The sequence below is a fragment of the Periophthalmus magnuspinnatus genome, chromosome 20 (genome assembly GCF_009829125.3).
Source record: "Periophthalmus magnuspinnatus isolate fPerMag1 chromosome 20, fPerMag1.2.pri, whole genome shotgun sequence".
Lineage (NCBI taxonomy): Eukaryota > Metazoa > Chordata > Actinopteri > Gobiiformes > Gobiidae > Periophthalmus > Periophthalmus magnuspinnatus.
The window spans coordinates 25,972,339-25,993,766 of record NC_047145.1 but is presented as its reverse complement, the minus strand read 5'-3'; the positions used below and the strand labels follow the sequence as shown (position 1 = coordinate 25,993,766).

The 21,428-nt window shown below is 41.6% G+C and overlaps 1 protein-coding gene across 1 annotated transcript in view; it reads left to right on the top strand.

Annotated features, from left to right (window-relative positions):
• LOC117388434 (cadherin-6-like) overlaps window positions 1–21,428 on the top strand; it is a 151,328-nt gene that overhangs the window by 108,774 nt on the left and 21,126 nt on the right. The window contains exons 7-8 of the mRNA XM_033985978.2: window positions 477–664; window positions 12,177–12,430. Of these exons, the coding sequence (XP_033841869.1) occupies window positions 477–664; window positions 12,177–12,430 (442 nt within the window). The remainder of the gene's footprint in view (window positions 1–476; window positions 665–12,176; window positions 12,431–21,428) is intronic.

Genomic DNA, 21,428 nt, shown 5'->3' with positions numbered 1-21,428 from the left:
TTCTTTATATTCATTTTAATTCCAAAGACTGAGCTGTTTTCACACAAATCTAAGGAGAAAACATTACATCACTGTTATCTGTCAGGTCATATATTATCAGGGGCCATGTGTGAGTGACAGGGCCGAGGCACAGCTCACTGTGGGAAAGGTCTGTTCATAACTATTGTGTCATTTAGTTTGGCCCTTGTTAACATTATGAACCAGATGACATCATCAGGCCAAGTTACAGGTCTGATCTGTGAAGAGGCGAATTCACTGAGCATGTTTTTCAAAGGATTTCGTATCAATATCAACACCTGTTACTGACTAATGCACATAACTTTAATGCCAAACTGTGGAATTTTGTCAGCAAAGGAATAACATCTCCATAGAGATGAGATAGCAGACTGCTCAGTAGAAAAGTTCCATATTGCAGCTTTACTGTGTTACCTTTGACCTCTGTCTCACCCTCCCTCTCTGCTGTTGTCTTGGTACAGCGCTGTACGAGTTCCGAGTGCCCGAGTCGTTGGAGCTGGGGGCACCCGTGGGTGCTCTGCGGGCGGTGGACGCGGACATCGGGGAGAATGCGGACATGGAATACCGCATCACCGGGAGCGACGGGCCCGGAATGTTTGACATCTCCACCAACAAGAGCAACCAGGAGGGGGTGCTGCGCCTTAGGAAGGTACTGGCATCGGTTTTCATCTGACCTGTACTCCATGAAACACATTCTGCCCATCGACTGTTCAACTAAAAGGGGGCGTGGCAAAAGCTCTCAAAACTGTTATGAGTCTCTATGTATCTGCCCAAACTCAACGTACTCACAAGAGTACACCTGCAGGGGGAGTTCAGGCAAAACTACTATTTATGCGAAAAAGGTACTACTAAACATTGTGTTTATATAAAGGTAAAGGACTAAAGCACTAAAGGACTAAAGGACTAAAGGACTAAAGCACTAAAGGACTAAAGGACTAAAGGACTAAAGCACTAAAGGACTAAAGGACTAAAGCACTAAAGGACTAAAGGACTAAAGGACTAAAGCACTAAAGGAGTAAAGGAGTAAAGGACTAAAGGACTAAAGCACTAAAGGACTAAAGGACTAAAGCACTAAAGGACTAAAGGACTAAAGCACTAAAGGACTAAAGGACTAAAGCACTAAAGGACTAAAGGACTAAAGGACTAAAGGAGTAAAGGACTAAAGCACTAAAGGACTAAAGGACTAAAGCACTAAAGGACTAAAGGACTAAAGCACTAAAGGACTAAAGCACTAAAGGACTAAAGGACTAAAGCACTAAAGCACTAAAGGACTAAAGGACTAAAGGACTAAAGCACTAAAGGACTAAAGCACTAAAGGACTAAAGGACTAAAGGACTAAAGCACTAAAGGACTAAAGGACTAAAGGACTAAAGCACTAAAGCACTAAAGGACTAAAGCACTAAAGCACTAAAGGACTAAAGGACTAAAGGACTAAAGCACTAAAGGAGTAAAGGACTAAAGGAGTAAAGCACTAAAGGACTAAAGCACTAAAGGACTAAAGGACTAAAGCACTAAAGGACTAAAGGACTAAAGGACTAAAGCACTAAAGGACTAAAGGACTAAAGGACTAAAGCACTAAAGGACTAAAGCACTAAAGGACTAAAGGACTAAAGGAGTAAAGGACTAAATGACTAAAGGAGTAAAGGACTAAAGGAGTAAAAGAGTAAAGGACTAAAGGACTAACGTACTAAAGGACTAAAGGAGTAAAGGACTAAAGGACTAAAGGTCTAATGGAGTAAAGGAGTAAAGGAATAAAGGACTAAAGGAGTAAAGGACTAAAGGACTAAAGCACTAAAGGACTAAAGGACTAAAGCACTAAAGGACTAAAGCACTAAAGGACTAAAGCACTAAAGGACTAAAGGACTAAAGGACTAAAGCACTAAAGGACTAAAGGAGTAAAGGACTAAAGGAGTAAAGGTATAAAGGACTAAAGGAGTAAAAGAGTAAAGGACTAACGTACTAAAGGAGTAAAGGACTAAAGGTATAATGGAGTAAAGGAGTAAAGGACTAAAGGAGTAAAGGACTAAAGGACTAAAGGAGTAAAGGACTAAAGGAGTAAAGGACTAAAGGACTAAAGGAGTAAAGTACTAAAGGACTAAAGCACTAAAGGACTAAAGCACTTAAGTACTAAAGGACTAAAGCACTAAAGGACTAAAGCACTAAAGGACTAAAGCACTAAAGGACTAAAGCACTAAAGGACTAAAGGACTAAAGCACTAAAGGACTAAAGGAGTAAAGGACTAAAGGAGTAAAGGTATAAAGGACTAAAGGAGCAAAAGAGTAAAGGACTAACGTACTAAAGGAGTAAAGGAGTAAAGGAGTAAAGGTATAATGGAGTAAAGGAGTAAAGGAGTAAAGGACTAAAGGAGTAAAGGACTAAAGGACTAAAGGAGTAAAGGACTAAAGGAGTAAAGGACTAAAGGAGTAAAGGACTAAAGGAGTAAAGGACTAAAGGAGTAAAGGAGTAAAGGACTAAAGGACTAAAAGGAGTAAAGGACTAAAGGAGTAAAGGACTAAAGGACTAAAGGAGTAAAGGACTAAAGGACTAAAGGACTAAAGGACTAAAGGAGTAAAGTACTAAAGGACTAAAGGACTAAAGGACTAAAGCACTAAAGCACTAAAGTACTAAAGGAGTAAAGGACTAAAGGAGTAAAGGACTAAAGGAGTAAAGGACTAAAGGACTAACGTACTAAAGGACTAAAGGTATAATTGAGCAAAGGAGTAAAGGACTAAAGGACTAAAGGTATAATGGAGTAAAGGAGTAAAGGAGTAAAGGACTAAAGGAGTAAAGGACTAAAGGACTAACGTACTAAAGGACTAAAGGTATAATTGAGCAAAGGAGTAAAGGACTAAAGGACTAAAGGTATAAAGGACTAAAGGTATAATGGAGTAAAGGACTAAAGGTATAATGGAGTAAAGGACTAAAGGAGTAAAGGACTAACGTACTAAAGGACTAAAGGTATAATGGAGCAAAGGAGTAAAGGACTAAAGGACTAAAGGAGTAAAAAACTAAAGGACTAAAGGAGTAAAGGACTAAAGTAGTAAAGGACAAAACAATTAAGCAACTAAACGACTGAAACTCTATTGATCACCGACTGTGCCCAAAAAAATAATTTATATAAAACAATGTGGAAACTATGCAAAATCTGATTTCTAATTTCAATTGAATGTAATTTGAAGTAAAATGTGGTGTTTGGGAAATGAGCCAAACTAAATGACATCTGAAGGAGCTGCAACAAACACAAATGTTCAGATCATTTCATATTGTTACATAAAGCTCCAGTCACTTGCAGAATGGGACCGTCTCCAGAGAGTTTTCCGCTTTGTTTACATTTTTTTTTTTTTTTTTACATTTGTTCACATTTGGCTCACACTAAAGCCGTGTTCAGCCCTGTCACCACTTTGAGCAGCAGCTCTTCTGAAAAGCAAAGCATCATGGACAAAATCCAATCTATAGAAACTGAAAACCGAAACGCACCGTTTCTTCAGTAATAATTATGTGAGTGGAGCTGGTCTCACTCTTGTACGTGTGTGTCGCAATGGCGAATGAAGTACTTTTGTTATTTAAGTAAAAGTACAGAAACAGAGGCTTTACTCAAGTAAAAGTATTATGTGAAAAAATCTACCTAAGTAAAGGTATATAAGTACCTTTAAAAATGTACTTTAAGAGTAAAAAGTAAAAGTGTTGTTCATTTGTTAAAGTGTAAATTAAATGCAGTAACACTGCTTCAAAATTACATATTTTGGTCGACAGGAAATTGTACATTTATTTATTCAAACCAAGTTGAAGCTTGAACTTGAAAACTTTAATCAAACATTGTAAAATAACCCCTCAAATCATATGAAAAGTACTTACTTTTCAGTCCAGTTCAAAATACAGATACTGCTCTCAAGTGAAGTAAAAGTACACACTATAAAATGTATTTAAGTACAGATAGCTAAAAATACTTAAGTTTACATTACTACTTTTACTTCATTACCTTGCAGCACTGGTGTTCTGTATCATCTCATGGGACTTACTGGGAGTTACTGGCTTGCAAAACTTGCAAACATACAGCACTTTAGAGTCACACTTCGATCGAACATTTATGTAAATTTGGCTGAACACATTCTGTACTGTACAGGAGACTGATGGACAATGGTCTACAGTCCCTCAGCCAATCAGGACGCAGAACACAATGCACGTTCATACACTGTAAAAAAGCATGCAAAATTGCACAAAAAAAATCAGTGAAACAGCGAGACCACGAAAGGTGAACCGCAATATAGCAAGGAACAACTATGCACAATGTGAGTGGATCTGCCAAACCAAAACACCAGATGTAGCTACACAAAAGGCTCCATCTAGATTAGCATGAGAAATATAAGACAGATATCTATATTTTTCTTACCTTCTCATCATGCTTCCATGTTTACTTTTGTCTGACTCCGGCGCTGGCTGGACTCTAATTTTGCCCCTTTGGTCGCTCTAGATGAGAGGTCCCCAACCTTTTTTTTTGCACCATGGACCGGAATAATGTAGGTTTTATTTTCACAGACAGGTCTTCTACATGTGGTAGATAAATATGGCAAAAATAAGTTAATAAAATAAGTGCATAAAAAATACAACTCCCCATAGTGCTAATCAGTGTGAGCCCTGCGCTTGTTTCTTTGCAATGAGGTGGTTCCATCGAGGAGTGATGGGAGATAATGAAGCCTGCAGTGTGTTTCTTATGTCCAGTCTGCTCCGTAATCTTGTCTTGTTGCCATCACTGCAGAAAAGCTCGCTTCACACAGACAGGATGTTGGAAATGGTAGTAAGGTTTTCAGTGGTCGAGATATTCTGGTGTAATTTTCCTCCAAAGTGTTGTCTCAAACAAAGGTTTAAGACTACCATCATTTGCAATCTCCAACAGCTGATGGTCTTGTTGCACAGACATGCTCCATTCTCCCAGTTTACTCACAAATGGGTCGAGGATTATTGTTTTTGTGCAGCCCGGTAGCAAATGTGTAACAGACTGGTACCAGCCCCTGGCCCGATGGTTGGGGACCACTACTCTAGATAAAACCTTTCTTTTCTTGCTTTTAGTGGAGTCTCTGCTGGTGTTTGGGAAGTGCTGGAAGCTGGTCTCTTTCATGGATCCAGAGTCCATGTTCCAACTCTGCTATGATGGTCAAAAACATGACTTTGCCGCTATGGTGGTGAAGTCACATCCAATAAACTGAGGACGCACAGGTTTTTCCAACCCGACTTGCTCTCATATGATTCACATTGTGAGTTTATAGAGGCAGCTGTGAGGAAACAGAAAATCTCATTCTGCGCATCAGACAATCACTTAAGCAAGTATAGGAGTGAAATATTGTTATTTTGAGCATTGTAACTTACACAAAGCATCTTTTAAGGAGGAGCACAGGTGAATGTAAAGCAGTACATCGAAGCATGAGTTATCGATGCTTGGAGTCAATGCTTTAAACCCAGAAAAAAAGCATCTCCATATGTCTCCTCTAATACCCATGCATTTGGAGGGCAATAGATGAAGTCCGTTACAGCGAAATGCCATGTCTTTCTGGTTCAAATGGCAAGGCGTTGAGGGGCGTTTGGCGAGGACGGTGAGAGCGGGACAGTGAGAGTGGGACAAAGAGCGCGGGATCCCGGGCGTTTGACAGCAGCATTTACAGCCACTGTGATGGACACTTGGCATTTCGGCCCCTGTGACGTCAGCACATCAATCACTACTGCGCACAGAGCGAACGGGAGGGCGGCTCTGTGCAGTGTAATGAACGAAAGGTTATAATCTGTCCAGTGTTGTGACAGCGGCTCAGTTTGTTGAGGCAAATGTTCACTAAGAGGTTGCGTTCTCGTGACGACACAACATTGCAGAATCCCTGCAGTTTAAACTGAACTGGAGACAGGTCAGAAATATGAGCAACAAAACAGAAAAACAGAACGAAACTGAAAATATTATTCCAATTTTTTTGGTGTTTAATGCTGTATATAGGCAATCTCACTGGCCTAAAATGCTGCACAGTATGGCAGTAAATCTATCAAAATAGCATTTATTCCATTACAGGTGTTTTTACTGCTCTCCTCAAAGCAGGTCCATCAACTGAAATTTGGGGGCCTGGAGCAATAAGCCAATTCTGGCGATCATCAGGAATATAAAAAATGTCCCATGAATGGTTATGGTCAACCCTTTTTGTTACGATAAACACTATTATTGCTTATTATCCCATCCCTAATAACCACTAGAAAAGCTGCATAGTGTACCTTTAAATCTTTAACCATAGCATTAGAACAATACAAACAAAATGAAAGAGCCCAGTGGAATCACCTGGAATCCACCCAGATAATGATGTGCCAAAGCACAGAAGGGTATTTAAACGACTCCAGACACACACACACACACACAGTACAGAGTCAGCCGTTGTGCGTTAAAGGTTCAGAGATACACTGTGAAACATGTTTTGTGTCCCTGTACTTGTGTAGTATCTTTGGGGATGGGAGTGTTCTGCTTTGGCTCTGCTCCATCACGTCGTGTTCTACTGTTTTGTGTTGAGACCTGTGTGAAACGGCTCAGAACAGGAGCCAAACACTGTAAAAAGACTCGCCGCATGAGCCAGAACAATTCCACAATATTAATCTTGTTTGCTGATGTTGATGATGACTCACTTTCTCATCATAACCATATGCTAAAACCTTTCTTTATGGTGTAATCTTTGGGTTTGTCATCCTTAGAGCGCCCCCTACCTATTATTTACTTACTTCCTATTACGTTTAAAGTTGTCCATTGAAATAATAGTTAAGCACTTTTTTATAATGGGGCGACAGTAGCTCAGGTGGTGTTAAGAGGGTTCAGCATCCACTGACCCACAGGTTGGCGGTGCGATTCCAGCTCCCATAGATGAATGCTATTGTGTCCTTGAGCAAGACTGCTGTATGAACGTGTGTGTGTGTGTGAATGGGTGAGTAAATGTAAAGAGTTTTTAGCCTCGAAACTGGGAAAGTGCTGTATAAACATGTGACCATTTACCATAATTCTAGATACAGATATTCGGTGATGCACCTGTTTGTCTCCATAGAGATGTTTGCTTTGTCTGGACTTTCCTAGTATCAATACCTGCTCAAATGAGTATCTAGTTTTGATACTAGTTTTTGTATGGATTAGTATCAGATTTTCAATACTTTTGACAGCCATAGTACCTATAGTTGTTTTGTAGCTCACATTGTTCAACACACATAGCTTCAAACAGACTTTTATAATTGCCCTGAGACCTTTTTTACCAGTAACTATCCTTTTATGTTTCTATGTATTTCTTCTATACATTTCCTTGGTGATTAGTGTACCTGATTTGTGTCAATGCTTCCTTCTGCATTGCGTTTAAGCGTAGGTTGGACAGTGGGACTTTAATGTTTTCCTTCAGAAGTTGTATATTTGTAAATGTGCTCACTAAAGGCATCTCTGTGTTGATGGAAATAATTGGGGTGTGTTGCATTTTAATGACATCGCGTCCCGATCACACTGCGCTGCCACTGTACATATGAAAGGCTGCCGGATCCGTGTCGCTAGCAAACAGTTAGCGAGTGGTTCTTTTAACATAGTGTTTGTTGGATAATAATAATAAAACGAATAAAACGGCAGGGGGAGCCGAGTTGTGAACACTGTGGAAATCATGTCTTTTCATTAACATTTTGTAATGATGGGAATGATATGTGCACAGAAAAGTTTGCATGTTTTACAATGAACTCATCTATATCCATGCAAAACAACAGATGACACCACCAGTCCAGTTACTGGTCAAATCTAGAGACTGGTGAGCCCACTCACAGCAAGAATGTGTGTCAATGTGGTCTAACAGAAGTGGTTAACATACAAAAAAAACAACTAATAATACTAACACATCCAACAACGCCACAGCAGGGACTGCACCTGGAGAGCATAGATGAGCATTCTGAGGCACACAGATGCATTGGTGAGGCAGTTTAAGGTTCCATGGCATTTATTTTATCTTTGCTTAGGTTTGTATAAATAAAGAGTTTCTTTCAGTTAAGTCACTTAAATAGGCAACAAATCATGTCCGTTCTGTTGGTTCAACACATATTTAAAGGCAGTTGTTCATTAAACCGAAAGGAGACATATTCCCAAGCAACAGTAGATGGCAAAACAACTAAAGTTTATCTCAATACTTTGTTATATACCTTTGTTGGCAATGACAGAGGTTTTCTGTAAGTCTCCACAAGGTTTTCCCACACTGTTGCTGGTAGTTCCTCCTGCAGATCTCCTCTAGAGCAGTGATGTTTTGGGGCTGTTGTTGGGCAACATGGACAACAACTCCCTCCAAAGATTTTCTATGGGGTTGAGATCTGGAGACTGGCTAGGCCACTCCAGGTCCTTGAAATGCTTCTTACGAAGCCACTCCTTTGTTGCTCGGGTGGTATGTTTGGAATCATTGTTATACTGAAAGACCCAGCCATGTTTCATCTTCAATGCCCTTGCTGATGGAAGGAGGATTTCACACAAAAACTCATGGTAGAGGGCCCCATTCGTTCTTTCCTTTACACGGTCATCCTGGTCCCTTTGCAGAAAAACAGCTCTAAAGCATGATGTTTCCACCCTCATGCTTCACAGTAGGTATTGTGTTCTTTGGATGCAACTCAGCATTCTTTCTCCTCCAAACATGACAGGTTGAGTTTTTACCAAAAAGTTCTATTTTGGTTTCATCTGACCATATGATATTCTCCAAGTCCTCTGCTGGATCATCCAAATGCTCTGTAGCAAACTTCAGACGGGCCTGGATGTGTCCTGGCTTAAGCAGGGGGACACATCTGGCACTGCAGGATTTGAGTCCCTGACGGCGTAGTGTGTTACTGATGGTAGCCTTTGTTACTTTGGTCCCAGCTCTCTGCAGGTCATTCACTAGGTCCCCCGTGTGGTTCTGGGATTTTTGCTCACCGTTCTTGTGATCATTTTGACCCCACAGGGTGAGATCTTGCGTGGAGCCCCAGATAGAGGGAGATTATCAATGGTCTTATATGTCTTCCATTTTCTAATAATTGCTCCCACACTTGATTTCTTCACACCAAGATGCTGACCTATTGCAGATTCAGTCTTCCCAGCCTGGTGCAGGTCTACAGTTTTGTTTCTGGTGTCCTTTGACAGCTCTTTGGTCTTGGCCATAGTGGAGTTTGGAGTCTGACTGTTTGAGGTTGTGGACAGGTGTCATTTATACTGATAATGAGTTCAAACAGGTGCCATTAATACAGATAACAAGTGGAGGACAGAGGAGCCGCTTAAAGAAGTTACAGGTCTGTGAGAGCCAGAAAACTTGCTTGTTTGTAGGTGACCAAATACTTATTTTACTGAGAAATGTACCAATTTATTAATTAAAAATCCTGCAATGTGATTTCCTGGATTCTTTCCTCACATTCTGTTTCTCATAGTTCAAGTGTATCTATGATGAAAATTACAGGCCTCTGTCATCTTTTTAAGTTGGAGAACTTGCACAGTTGGTGGTTGACTAAATACTTTTTTGCCCCACTGTACAGTGTTTACAGGTCTTTCGTGCACCTACACCAAATTCTTATCAGCCTGTCCAGAGACTACGGGTGGAAATTAGTATTTTTTCTGTAACCTGGCACCATACATCTTTCCTGTTTTTTAAGGTCAGTGTATTATTGTCCACTGTCCCTGTCCAAATAAAAGCATACCATATCGCAATGCTGTACTGTGGAACATTCCAAAGAAAAAAACATACTGGCAGGTGACACCATGACAAAAGTTACATAGTGCCCCTTTAAAGTGCATATGGCAGGTTAGACTGCTCATTCCACTGAAACGTTATACAGTATATATATATTTTACTAAAAATCACAAATATTCAGTATAGTTTATTTTTTAGTATAGTTTATAATTGTACTTCCTGGTTGCACACAGGCAGCAGATATAATACGTAAGTCCAAGTAATAACTGTTACCAACAACCATAATGTAAACAAGCAACTAACAGACAGAAGGATTCAGTTTTAGAACACAGCACTACTTCCTGTATTTTTGTACATCTTTTTCCCCATAAACTGCCACTTAATTGATGTAAAACTACTGATCACATGTACTGTCCACCAAACCAAGTCCGAATGAGAAAAACATGAGATATGAAGCGTCCAAACACAGACCCTGTATAAAGCTTCTCCCGCAGCAGCTTGGATCCTGTCTGTTTATTGACGTACGACACTGGGCTAATCTGGAGCGCTGATCTTCTCATTTCACCCCAAAACAAAGTGAATGAGTGGACTCGCGGTACGGACACGGACACAGACACACCGGAATGATGGATCGCTACATCATTTTGCCGAGTGAAAGAAGCCAATGGAAAATGAGCAAAAAGCAGAGCTGAACATGGGAACGCTGATTGAAAACGTGACAGTGCCGACCTCGATATCTGTCAAGACATTCTGCCTTTGTCCATTCAGGCTTTAAGGAGAGGGTGACATGCAAAATACACTTTTTAACTTTCTACCATGTTAAAATGTTATTCATCGAAAACATGTCTGAAGAGGTTTTAGATGTCATCCATGCATGTTTGAGTAATCTAGAGATCTCAGTTGGTTAACAGTAAGTCCAATGCTCTGCCCACAAGCCTACGTCACCCATGCTCCCACACAATAATTCTTCATAAATATACAAAAACATGATACAAAACTGTACACAACAACTCTACAAACCTGACGTGATGTGCAGTATTTTCATTAGTGGGATGCAGCTGATTGTGTTGTGATAGTGCTCTGAAGGGGGAGGGACTTTGCCATATAAGAAGTAAAATACCCCCTCTTTAATACCCCATAGAACTCAAATACCCTCTTTAATACCCCATAAATGTAAAATACTCCCTCTTTAATACCCCATAGAAGTAAAATACCTCCACTTTAATACCCTATAGAAGTAAAATACCTCCTCTTTAACCAATTTATCAAGCTGCGAAACATTTCATAATTGTTTTGAAAGTTCTCTTTTGTCGATGTCGTGAATGTGCTCATGTCTTTTCAGCAGTTTATTTTTTTTCAATTTCCTTCGACTGTTACCCAGCAACCTCTACCAACGCAGCCACGTGGAAAAGTTTGACAAATGTAACACGAGCACCACACGGACAAACTAAACCCGTTTCAAAATAACATAACATTCATAACATTTAAAGACACAGTATGTAACTTTTTAGCCCAAAATAGACTAAAACAAATGTTTGTTCTAATTTTGTATATCTTTATTATACTAAATAATGTAAAAAAACAAACAAAAAAACAACAACAACAAGAAAACAAAACTAACAAACTGGTCTTTACTGTGAGAGGGCTCGCATCTCCACAAGCCTGACTATTATTTGGTGTAGAAGATGGTCTTCTCCTGCTTGTTTCCATGGAAATATTGGTTCATTGGTTATAATCTTCCACAGTATGGCATATCTCCATGAAGAATGTTCTGAAGTATGGTTTTAACTTTCTGTTTCCATGGAATTGTGCTGTTGACGTTCCACCGTCAGTAAATTGCCTTTAATTGCCTTTTGTCTTTAAGAGCTATTTTCAAATATTCTGTCAATGTCGTGGTCATATTGGATCTGCACTGGTAGAGGCTCTTGGTAACAGTTGGATGAAATAGAAAAAATAAATAAATAAAAAGAAAAGGTGACGTATCTGAGTACAGAAGTTGTCTTCATGTTGGGAGAGCGTCTAACACAGGCATGCCCAAACTGTGGCCCAGGGGCCAAATGCGACCCTCAGACCAATTTTTCTTGGCCTTCAAGCTTCCATTTGAATTGTAATTTGAATATTACCTTAAACTGTACTTTTTACTGTACATTAAGCCCATAACATATTATAAAAGTTGCTCTGTTAAGTGGGTGTGTTTGAGTAAGTTTGGCTCTCACAAAAGAAACACGCAGTTCAAGGCGCTGTGCCTAATTTTTAGTTTTAAAAATGTAAAAACAGAACTAGCTCATTTTAAACTGTTTGCAGTGGTCCAAAGTTACTCCTCACTGACCTTATGTATTCAGAGCATCCTAATTATTCACCACAATGAGTTTATAAGGTCATTTCACAATGTTCAAAGACTAGAGCCATCATGGTAGCACTAGATAGATAGATATAAATTATACATAACATATATCTTTCCCTTTCGTGTTTTTGTGTTTCTAGCCTTTGGACTTTGAGAGGAAGCGTCAGTACAGCCTTCGTATCCAGGTGGAGAATGTTCCGGTGGGTTCCAGGTTAATGTCAGCAGGACCCTTCACCGATGAGGCGTCTGTGAAGGTGGTGGTGGAGGACGTGGACGAGCCGCCAGTGTTTGAACGCAGTCATTACATCCTGGAGGTCAAAGAGGACGCACCCAGAAACACTGTGATCGGGTCTGTGAGTGCAGCTGACCCAGACGACAAGAGGAGCCCCGTCAGGTAGGAACAGTATAAGGTGGCTGTTGTGGTGTCCTTGGGCACTCTTCACCCACCATGTCCATGCATGAGTGTCGGAGAGGGGGTCAGGAGGGCCCATGGAGCAGATTTACCTAATCCCGGATGATGGAGACAGGTTTGGTTACAGGCCAGGTAGACAAATATCAATATGAACACCAAGGCTTTTAATGTGAGCTGGTTTACAGTGTTCTGTGTTCATTCACCTCTGCTCATACCAGACTGATATGTGCAGCAATCGGAAGTGACTTCTACACATGACCTGGAATGACGTTCTCTACTTTAATCTGTTTGGCCAAAGCTTCACAACAGCAGAACGCTGTTGAAAAATCAAACTTGAGTTAAATCGAGTTGAGAGAAAAGCACAGTCTTATTTCCCTCCACCAATACACAAAGTGCTTCCCTCTGCACAATAGAATATAACAGTATTTTTGATCAAACAGGCTGAAGTATGTCTGTCAGCGTCACCGTGTTTGTTTTGGTTCGTTTGGGCGCTTCACCTTTGGCACCGCGGGAGTTTGCCAAGATGGGTTCTCACAAATATCGCGAGAATCCATCTTGCTGCTCAAGGTTACCACTATCCCCATATATTTATCCAAACAGCACAAGATAGCACAGGAAAAATCCATTCTGTCCAGTTGACAGAACTGAATTTTCTGTTGCTATGGGACGTCCCAGGACGAGGGACCTCACAGACTACATCACAAAAAGTCATGTCGCCTGTCCCCATTTTTTACACTGGTTAAGCACACAGCTCTTGCATTTTCAACAAAGTAGTCTATTTTATTTAGAATATATGTTTCATCTTACTGAACCAAATGAAAATCCAGTGTGGTCCAGACACACAGTAAAAGGATGTGACACCACAGCAGTGAAATGAGCCGTGTTATGGCTTACATTAAAACAGCAGATGTTTCCTCATAATGTTTAATGTATAGTTTTATTCTAAGAGCTGTGTAAATCTGTTGACCTGGTTTCATGTGGACTTCACTGCAATAATAACGAATATAAAAATAAATATAAGTGTGTACTGCGCTCATGTGCCTGTCCTTGGTCCTTCACTTCAGTACATTTTAGATTACATATGCACACAGTTTGTCCAAGGCCTCTGTAGCCTTCAAATGTGGCTGGACTTTCTTATAAGTTAAGTGTGAGGCCGTTTCAAAATCAAATGAATCGTAAACGTGAAAGATGGAACCTTTGGATTCTTTAAAAATTATTTTTTTGAATATAATTTTTGGAGTCCATTGGTGACTTTAAATTAGATTTCGTTTGTGAATATGGAGCATTTCAGCTCCAGTTGTGTCGCCTGTGAAAAGTACATTATATTTGGAAGGTTTTCTGCATAAAGAGACATTTTGGATTCAGTCTGTTGCATTCAATTATCCACACATTATGCAAGAGAAAGTTTGTGCTTTTTTTATAATCAGTTTTTCTCATTAGAAGCTTAAAGGTGCAGTGTTTAACTTTTTCACTTGCTTGCCTTCATGGAGATATTATTACTTTGTCTGAAATGTTCCCCAGTGTGGCATTAAACATATATAGTTCACACTGAGCCAAAGTACCTCTTCTGTGAGTGGACTCGCCTCCCCACAGGCCTGGCCTATTGACTTGGTCTGTTTTTTAAATTTTTGTTCAGTATTTTTACACTACATTTATTTATTTATTTGTTTGTTTATGTATTTATTTATTTAGTTAGTTAGTTATTTTAAAGCCACGGTATGTAACTTTTAGCCAAAAAACAGACTAAAATGCATGTTTTGTTTTTTGTTTTTCATTATGGTTGTGTTTATTGCATTGAAAAATGTGTATCCTCAGTTTGAGTGGGCTCACATCTCCACAAACCTGACTCTTATTTGGCCTGGAAGAGGGCCTCTTTGTGCTTGTTTCCATGGAAATGTTGTTCCTTTGGCTATAATATTCCACAGTATGGCATAAAACATCTATGGAGACCGGAGTATGGTTTCTACTTTCATGAAACCGTTCAGGTGACACGCCAAGTTCCGTCCTGTAGCTTTAACTGAAGATGGCATATTATATGATCCTAAACACTGCATAATCATAATAATAATGCTATAGCGACAGCAGAGTGTGACGTGTCACCTCCTTCACCCTTGTGTTGGGTCGTTTGGTCTTTATTGCATCTTTAGGACCTCAAAATGGCGTCCTTAAAAGTCTCCTGAATCTATCTCCATAAAGATGTTATTTTTTCCAAAATATTCTGACGCGGCAGCCTTGGGTTTGAGACGGTCTAACTCACAGCGCACAGGGCCGTGTTCTGATGAGAAGAGCAGATGAGGGTTTCAAATGAGCAGAAAACAAAAAATAAAACATGGAAGGGATGGGGAGGAGGAGGTGGAGGAGGAGTGGGAGGAGGAAGAGGAGGAGGAGTTACGACGAAGGTTGAAGTTTTAGCGTTTTATTGCAGTGTCAAATGTGAGATCATTCTGTTTTATGGGACATCAGGACACGGAGGAACGAGTGGCAGTTGAGAGAGGGAGAGAGGGAATGGCAAAAAAAAGAGAGAGGGTGGGAGAAAGAGAGAGCGAGGGCGGAGGTAGAGAGAGATAGAGAGATGTAGGGAAGGAGTGAAGGAGGGAGGATGGAGGAAGGAAGAGAAACAGACAGGGGAGATAGGAAGAGAGAAAGTGAAAGGGAGAGGAGAGAGACAAGCAAGATAGATGGAGGGGAAGAGAGAGAGAAAGAGGTAGAGAGATGGTGCAAGAGAGGGAGAAGCAAGGTGAAAGGGAGCGGATGAGAGATAGCGAGAGGAAGGGAGGGAAAGTGTGGATAGACAGGGAGAGGAAAGAGGGAGCAATACAAGAGAAGGTTGGGGAAGAGGAGAGGAGAGGTAAAGAAGGATGGACCGAGAGAGGGGAGAGGGAGAGACTGATGAAGAGATGGAGAGAGGCAAAGAGATTGGAGAGAAAGGAGAGAGGGGGAGAGAGGGAAAAAGAGAAGATGTCAGGAGAGAGAAAAAGTGACAGGAAAGAGAAGGGAGGAGAGAGGAGATGATGAGGAGAGAGAGGCCTCACACCTATTAGCATACTGGTTATTAGCATACTGGCTAGTCCTGTTTTCCTTGTTTTGATTTAGGTCTGAGGATGGAGTTATAAATAGGAGATAGATGAAGTCTAAGCCACCCGTTCCTATTTAGAGATGGATTGTCTTTCCTAACAAAAATAGCTTTCTAGAAATTTCTTTTCTTTGGCTTAGATCTGAACCTCACTCTCTTCTAAGGAGTGGTTAGTGTCTTTGAGATGGAGATGTACAGGTGATTGGGGTCCTGAGCAGCTCTCACGATCGTGTTGGTTTGGTTTATCTTCTATTTATAACTCCATCCTCAGACCTAAATCTAAACAAAGAAAACAATAATGCTAGCCAGTACACCAATAGCAAGTATGCTAATAGGTGCGAGAGCACCCATTAAGGCTTATGCTAAATATGACTCAGGCACAGTGTACACTTAGTGTAGCTCATTAGACCTAGCTAACAAATAGACACTGTAAACAAACAGATGTGTTAGCTTCAGTGTAGTTAGCTCCTCCCTTCAGACAGATATAAGGCAGTGTCCAGCAGTAATCTGACCAGAACTGAAGAAGCGGCTTGGACAAGCAGCCAAATGTCTTCACTCTAAAGCTTTTGTGCAGTTACAGAATTTATTTTTTTCTTGTGCAACTTAAAAAGATATCTTGCAGGGTTGCATCTCCATAGAGCTGACCTGTAATGTGGACTGGTAGTAATTTAATGCTAGTGTGGAATATTCCACACAAAGCAGTAATATCTCCATGGAGATAAGATGGCAGACCCTCGAAAAGTTATGTATATAGCCTACCTTTTATAGTGTAAATATGGAGTTAATCCCGGGACAAAACCAGGACTAAACCCAGATTAAACCAGGACCAAACCAAGATAAAACTAGGACTACCAGGACTAAACCGGGACTAAACCAGGACTTAATGAGGTCTCAAACCTGGACTGCAGATGGGGTGTTGTGTGTTGTCATGTTTTGCTCTGATCATTGTTTAAAATAGAAATGACGGTGACATTTCCTCATTTGTTTTAAGTGCATCCGTATTTTTAGACGTGAACCTCAGCAGACCCCCCTCTCACTCGTTTCCTCTCTCTGTCTCTCGCTTCTCCTTTTCTCTCTTCCATTGTTTCCCTTTCCTCTTTCTGTTTCTTCATCTCTTTTATCTCTCCTTCCTCTGTTCCTCTCCCTCTCACCCTCTTTCCCTTCTTTTTCATCTTTCTTGCCATCCGCCTCTTTCCCTGCCTCATCTCCTCTCTCCTCTCTCCCCTTCCATCTCTTTTTCTCTTATCCTCAACCATCTTAATTCTTTTTTCTTTCTATCCTCTCTCTGTCTCTCTCCCTCCCCCTCTCTCCCTTACTCACTCTCTCCATATCTCTCTCCTCTCACCTCTCTCTCCTTTTCTATCCCCCCTCTCTCTCCTCTCCTCTCGCTGCCCCTCTCTCTTTCTTCCTTCTCTCTTTTTCTCTTTTTCTCTCTGTTGTCCTATTGTTTGAGTAAAAATCCTTGACCCCGCCCTCTCCTGTGTCGGCCATCTTGTTTTATCATATATCGATCGATCACCTCTGCTCCTGTCTCTGGAGATCAGCAATCTGTCATTGTAAAACCAAAACAGAAAGACCAAAACCAGGGACTTAACCAGGACTAAACCAGGACTGAACCAAAGACTAAACCAGGACTAAACCAGGACTAAACCAGTGCTAAACCCGGACTGAACCAAAGACTAAACCAGGGCTAAACCAGGACTAAACCAGTGCTAAACCAGGACTGAACCAAAGACTAAACCAGGACTAAACCAGTGCTAAACCAGGACTAAACAGGACTACAACCAGGACCAAACCAGGGACAATACCAATGACACAACCTGGACAAAAGAGAACACAGTAGTCTCCAAACTGGTCCAGACAAGATACATATTATGAATTGAAGTCTCATTTTTACAGTGTAGCTCTCACAGACCTGACTCACACAGACCCTCATGCACTTGGGACGTCCAGATGATGGATGAAGGAGCAGACTTCAGAGGGCCTAAGGGGAGAGAGAGAAGCCCAAAATCGGACACTCTCTGCCCACTTGTCCTTCCCCTGTCCCCCCTTAAGTCCATACCTCCACAACCAAGTGTCTATATTTGTCCCCCAGAAGCCAAGCCTCCTCTGCTGTCTGTGATGATAGAGAGGACAGAGGCTACAGGAGACTACTGCTACGTGCTAGGAATACGCTAAGTGCTTATGCTGCCTCCTCCCTCTCACCAGGAGGTTGTGGGTTAGACTCCTGATCACCCTGTGTTGCTGTGGCAGAGTGGTTATCCTGTCTCCGACCCCATTATATGCTTTTGATCCACATAAAATAATTTGATGGATTTGTATTATTGCTACATCGTCAGGACAACAGCATGGGCTAACTCTTTGTTGTTTTGTCTATGTTTTAAAATAAAATTTAAAAAAAAAAGTATATATAGATTACATTAAATAAAATTAAATTCATTATTTAAAGGTGTACTGCATGTTTTCAACATTTTTCAAGCAATAAAAAGCCTTGTGCGCAATGTTACTTTTCTGAGATCACTTGAGATCATTCTATTTCACATTTTTCTGGGTGGAAATCATAACTGTTACCTAGCAACCGTGTGGTGCACTGGACCAGAACTCCTCTAATGGACACAGAGATTATGATAAAATAAAATAAATACAAACATAAGAAAACATATTTATTTTGTTGAAATCATGTTTGAAGTATCAGGAAAAAATGTACCTGTGTAAACTGTGCTGAACTTTTGGACAGACTCCTCCCAGTGTGATGTCATCATCATGCGACTCTACAATACAGTTCTCTACATCTTGTCATTTTCAACAGATTTTTCAACTTTTCTTCACAAATTCCTTTTTGGCTCTAATAAAACTATAATCTGTAATTACAACAGATTTTATTATTAGAAGAATCATCAAAACCTGTCGTAGGTTCTTAGAATCTATTAAAAGTGCTATAAGTGAATGAAAATGCCTCTTCTTTTCTTCTTTTCTTCACTTCACCTGTGGTTGTGAGTTTTATTTTTAGCTGCTGTTGTTGAACCTCTGCAGTGTCTCTGGATCATTAGCTCCTCAGTCACTCCACCTCAGGCTAAAGTGCTCCTCTTTCAAATGTGACGCTTAGATTAGCCGTTAGCTTAAATTAGCCGTTAGCTTGCGGTTCAATGGGAGTTTGTGATGATTGTTGTGAAAGCTCCTCACTATTAGGGCGCCCCCTGGAGCGTAGGAAAGGACAATGAGGCGTTTTACTCACTCCACACCTGAACTCCTCCAAATGACTCCAAAAGAACACAGTGCAGAATGTTAAATGTTTACAAACTTAAAGCCACACCATGTAACTTTTCTGGCGATCTGTCAGTTTTTTGTCTCCATGGAGATGGTATGTTTACCCTAGAGTATGACATTACCTTATCTGTCTTACATATATTGAATTGTTTGCAATTTGATGTTTTTATTGCTCAAAAATATCTCAAAAGACATGCTTAGCAACACTGTCAGTCAAACATGACCTCGGGGAAAGAAGGTGCCTGATTTGTCTGTTATTAATGTTCATATCTTGATTTACGGACACAATGGCAAAATAAAAACTCCAGGATCATGTAGAGCGGGTTAATGCGAACATTTTAAAAACAAAATGACGAATCTGACAGCAGCAGTTACAGAGAGAGAGGACACTCTCTCTAACAGTTTTTCAATGTAAAGTGAATTGGAGCCAGAGTCGATGGAGCCGGAAGCGCCCCCATGATCACTTGGGGGTGCTTCCTGTTTGGAATGCAGCAGCTAGTGCGTTAGCTATGTGCTTTTATATACAGTAGGGCAAAAAAGTATTTAGTCAGCCACCAGTTGTGCAAGTTCTCCCACTTAAAAAGATGAGGCCTGTAATCAAAGGTTCACTTCAGCTATGACACGATGGGGGGAAAGAAACCAGGAAATCACATTGTAGGACTTTTAATGAATTAATTCAGAATCAGAATCAGAATCAGAATCACTTTTATTGATCCCCGAAGGGAAATTCTCTTAGTTACAAGATGCCACAACCACAGGATAGAATTTAAGAATAAGAATAAAAAGTCATTTAAATAAGAATAAAATTTGTGCAATAAGAATAAAGTGTCATGCAATAAGAATAAAGTGTCAGTGTTAAACAAAATAAATAAATAGATCATCTCACAAAATCACACACTATTTACATCTATGTACAAAGTGGAATATTGGAGTATTGAAGTGTTTGGTTAGAGAACGGAGTTTAACAGTTTGATGGCGACAGGCAGGAAAGATTTCCTGTGTCTCTCAGTGGAGCAGCGTGGCAGTAACAGTCTGTGGCTGAACGAGCTCTTCAGATTGGCCAGCACCTCGTGGAGGGGGTGGAGGGGGTGGAGGGGGTGGAGGGGGTGGAGGGGAGAGTCCAGAATAGTCCTGACTTTGGTCAACATCCTCCTGTCCGACACAACAGTCAGAGAGTCCAGCTCCTCCCCCACAACATGACCAGCCTTCCTGATGATCTTATTGAGTGTTATTATTAGTGTCCCTCACGCGCAGACTGCTGCCCCAGCAGACCACAGCATACATGATGGCACTGGCCACCATAGACTCATAGAACATCCTGAGCATCGTCCTGCAGATGTCAAAGGACCTCAGCCTCCTCAGGAAATAGAGGCGGCTCTGGCCCTTCTTATAGACTGCGTCCACGTTTCTGCTCCAGTCCAGTTTATTGTCCAAGTACACTCCCAAGTACTTGTACTCCTCCACCACGTCCACACTGACCCCATGGATGGAGATGGGAGTCACAGCCGCTTTGGTCCTCCTCAGGTCCACCACCAGTTCTTTTGTCTTGGTCACGTTGAGTTGAAGGTGGTTCTTCTCACTCCACGTGACAAAGTTGTCCACAACAGTCCTATACTCCCTCTCTTCACCACCGCTGATGCATCCCACCACTGCAGAGTCATCAGAAAACTTCTGAAGGTGGCAAGTCTCACTGCAGTAGCTGAAGTCCGTGGTGTAGAGAGTGAAGAGGAAGGGAGAGAGGACTGTCCCTTGTGGAGCCCCGGTGTTGCTGACCACTCTGTCTGACACACAGCCCTGTAAGCGTACATACTGTGGTCTTCCAGTGAGATAGTCCACAATCCAGGACACCAGGGAGTCCTCCACCTGCATCACCGCCAGCTTCTCAGCCAGCAGAGCCGGCCTGATGGTGTCAAAGGCACTGGAGAAGTCAAAAAACATGACCCTCACAGTGGCAGCCGGTGTGTCCAGGTGGGGGTAGACTCTGTGGAGTAGGGTCAAGATGGCGTCATCTACTCCGAGATGGGGCTGGTAGGCGAACTGGAGGGGGTCCTGCAGATGTTGGACCCTGGGCCTCAGCTGCTCCAAGACGAGTCGTTCCAGAGTCTTCATGATGTGGGAGGTCAGTGCCACAGGCCTATAGTCCTTGGGGTCGCTGGGGTGCGGCATCTTCGGGACAGGGACGAGGCACGATGTCTTCCACAGCAGGGGGACTCTCTGAAGACTCAGGCTCAGGTTGAAGATCAGGTGCAGGACACCACTTAGCTGAGGGGCACAGTTCTTTAAGACCCTGGGACTCACTCCATCAGGCCCTGGAGCTTTGCCAGCCCTGAGTCTCAGCAGCTGTCTCTTCACCTGCTCTTCAGTGACAGTCAGTGTGGAGGTGTCAGGAGGGGGAGGGGTGGAGCTGTCGGAGGTGTGAGCAGAGTCTTCCCCTGGAGGTGGACGGGGGAGGGGGGTGGGGGAGGCTACTGGCTGGAGATGGTAGTTGCCTGCCAGTTCAAAGCGATTAAAGAAGATGTTGAACTCATTGGCTAAGTTCACATCCCCCTCAACGCCTCTCCCTCTGGTCGGCTTGTGTCCTATGATGGCTCTCATGCCGCTCCAGACTTCCCTGATGTTCTTCTGTCGGAGTCTCCCCTC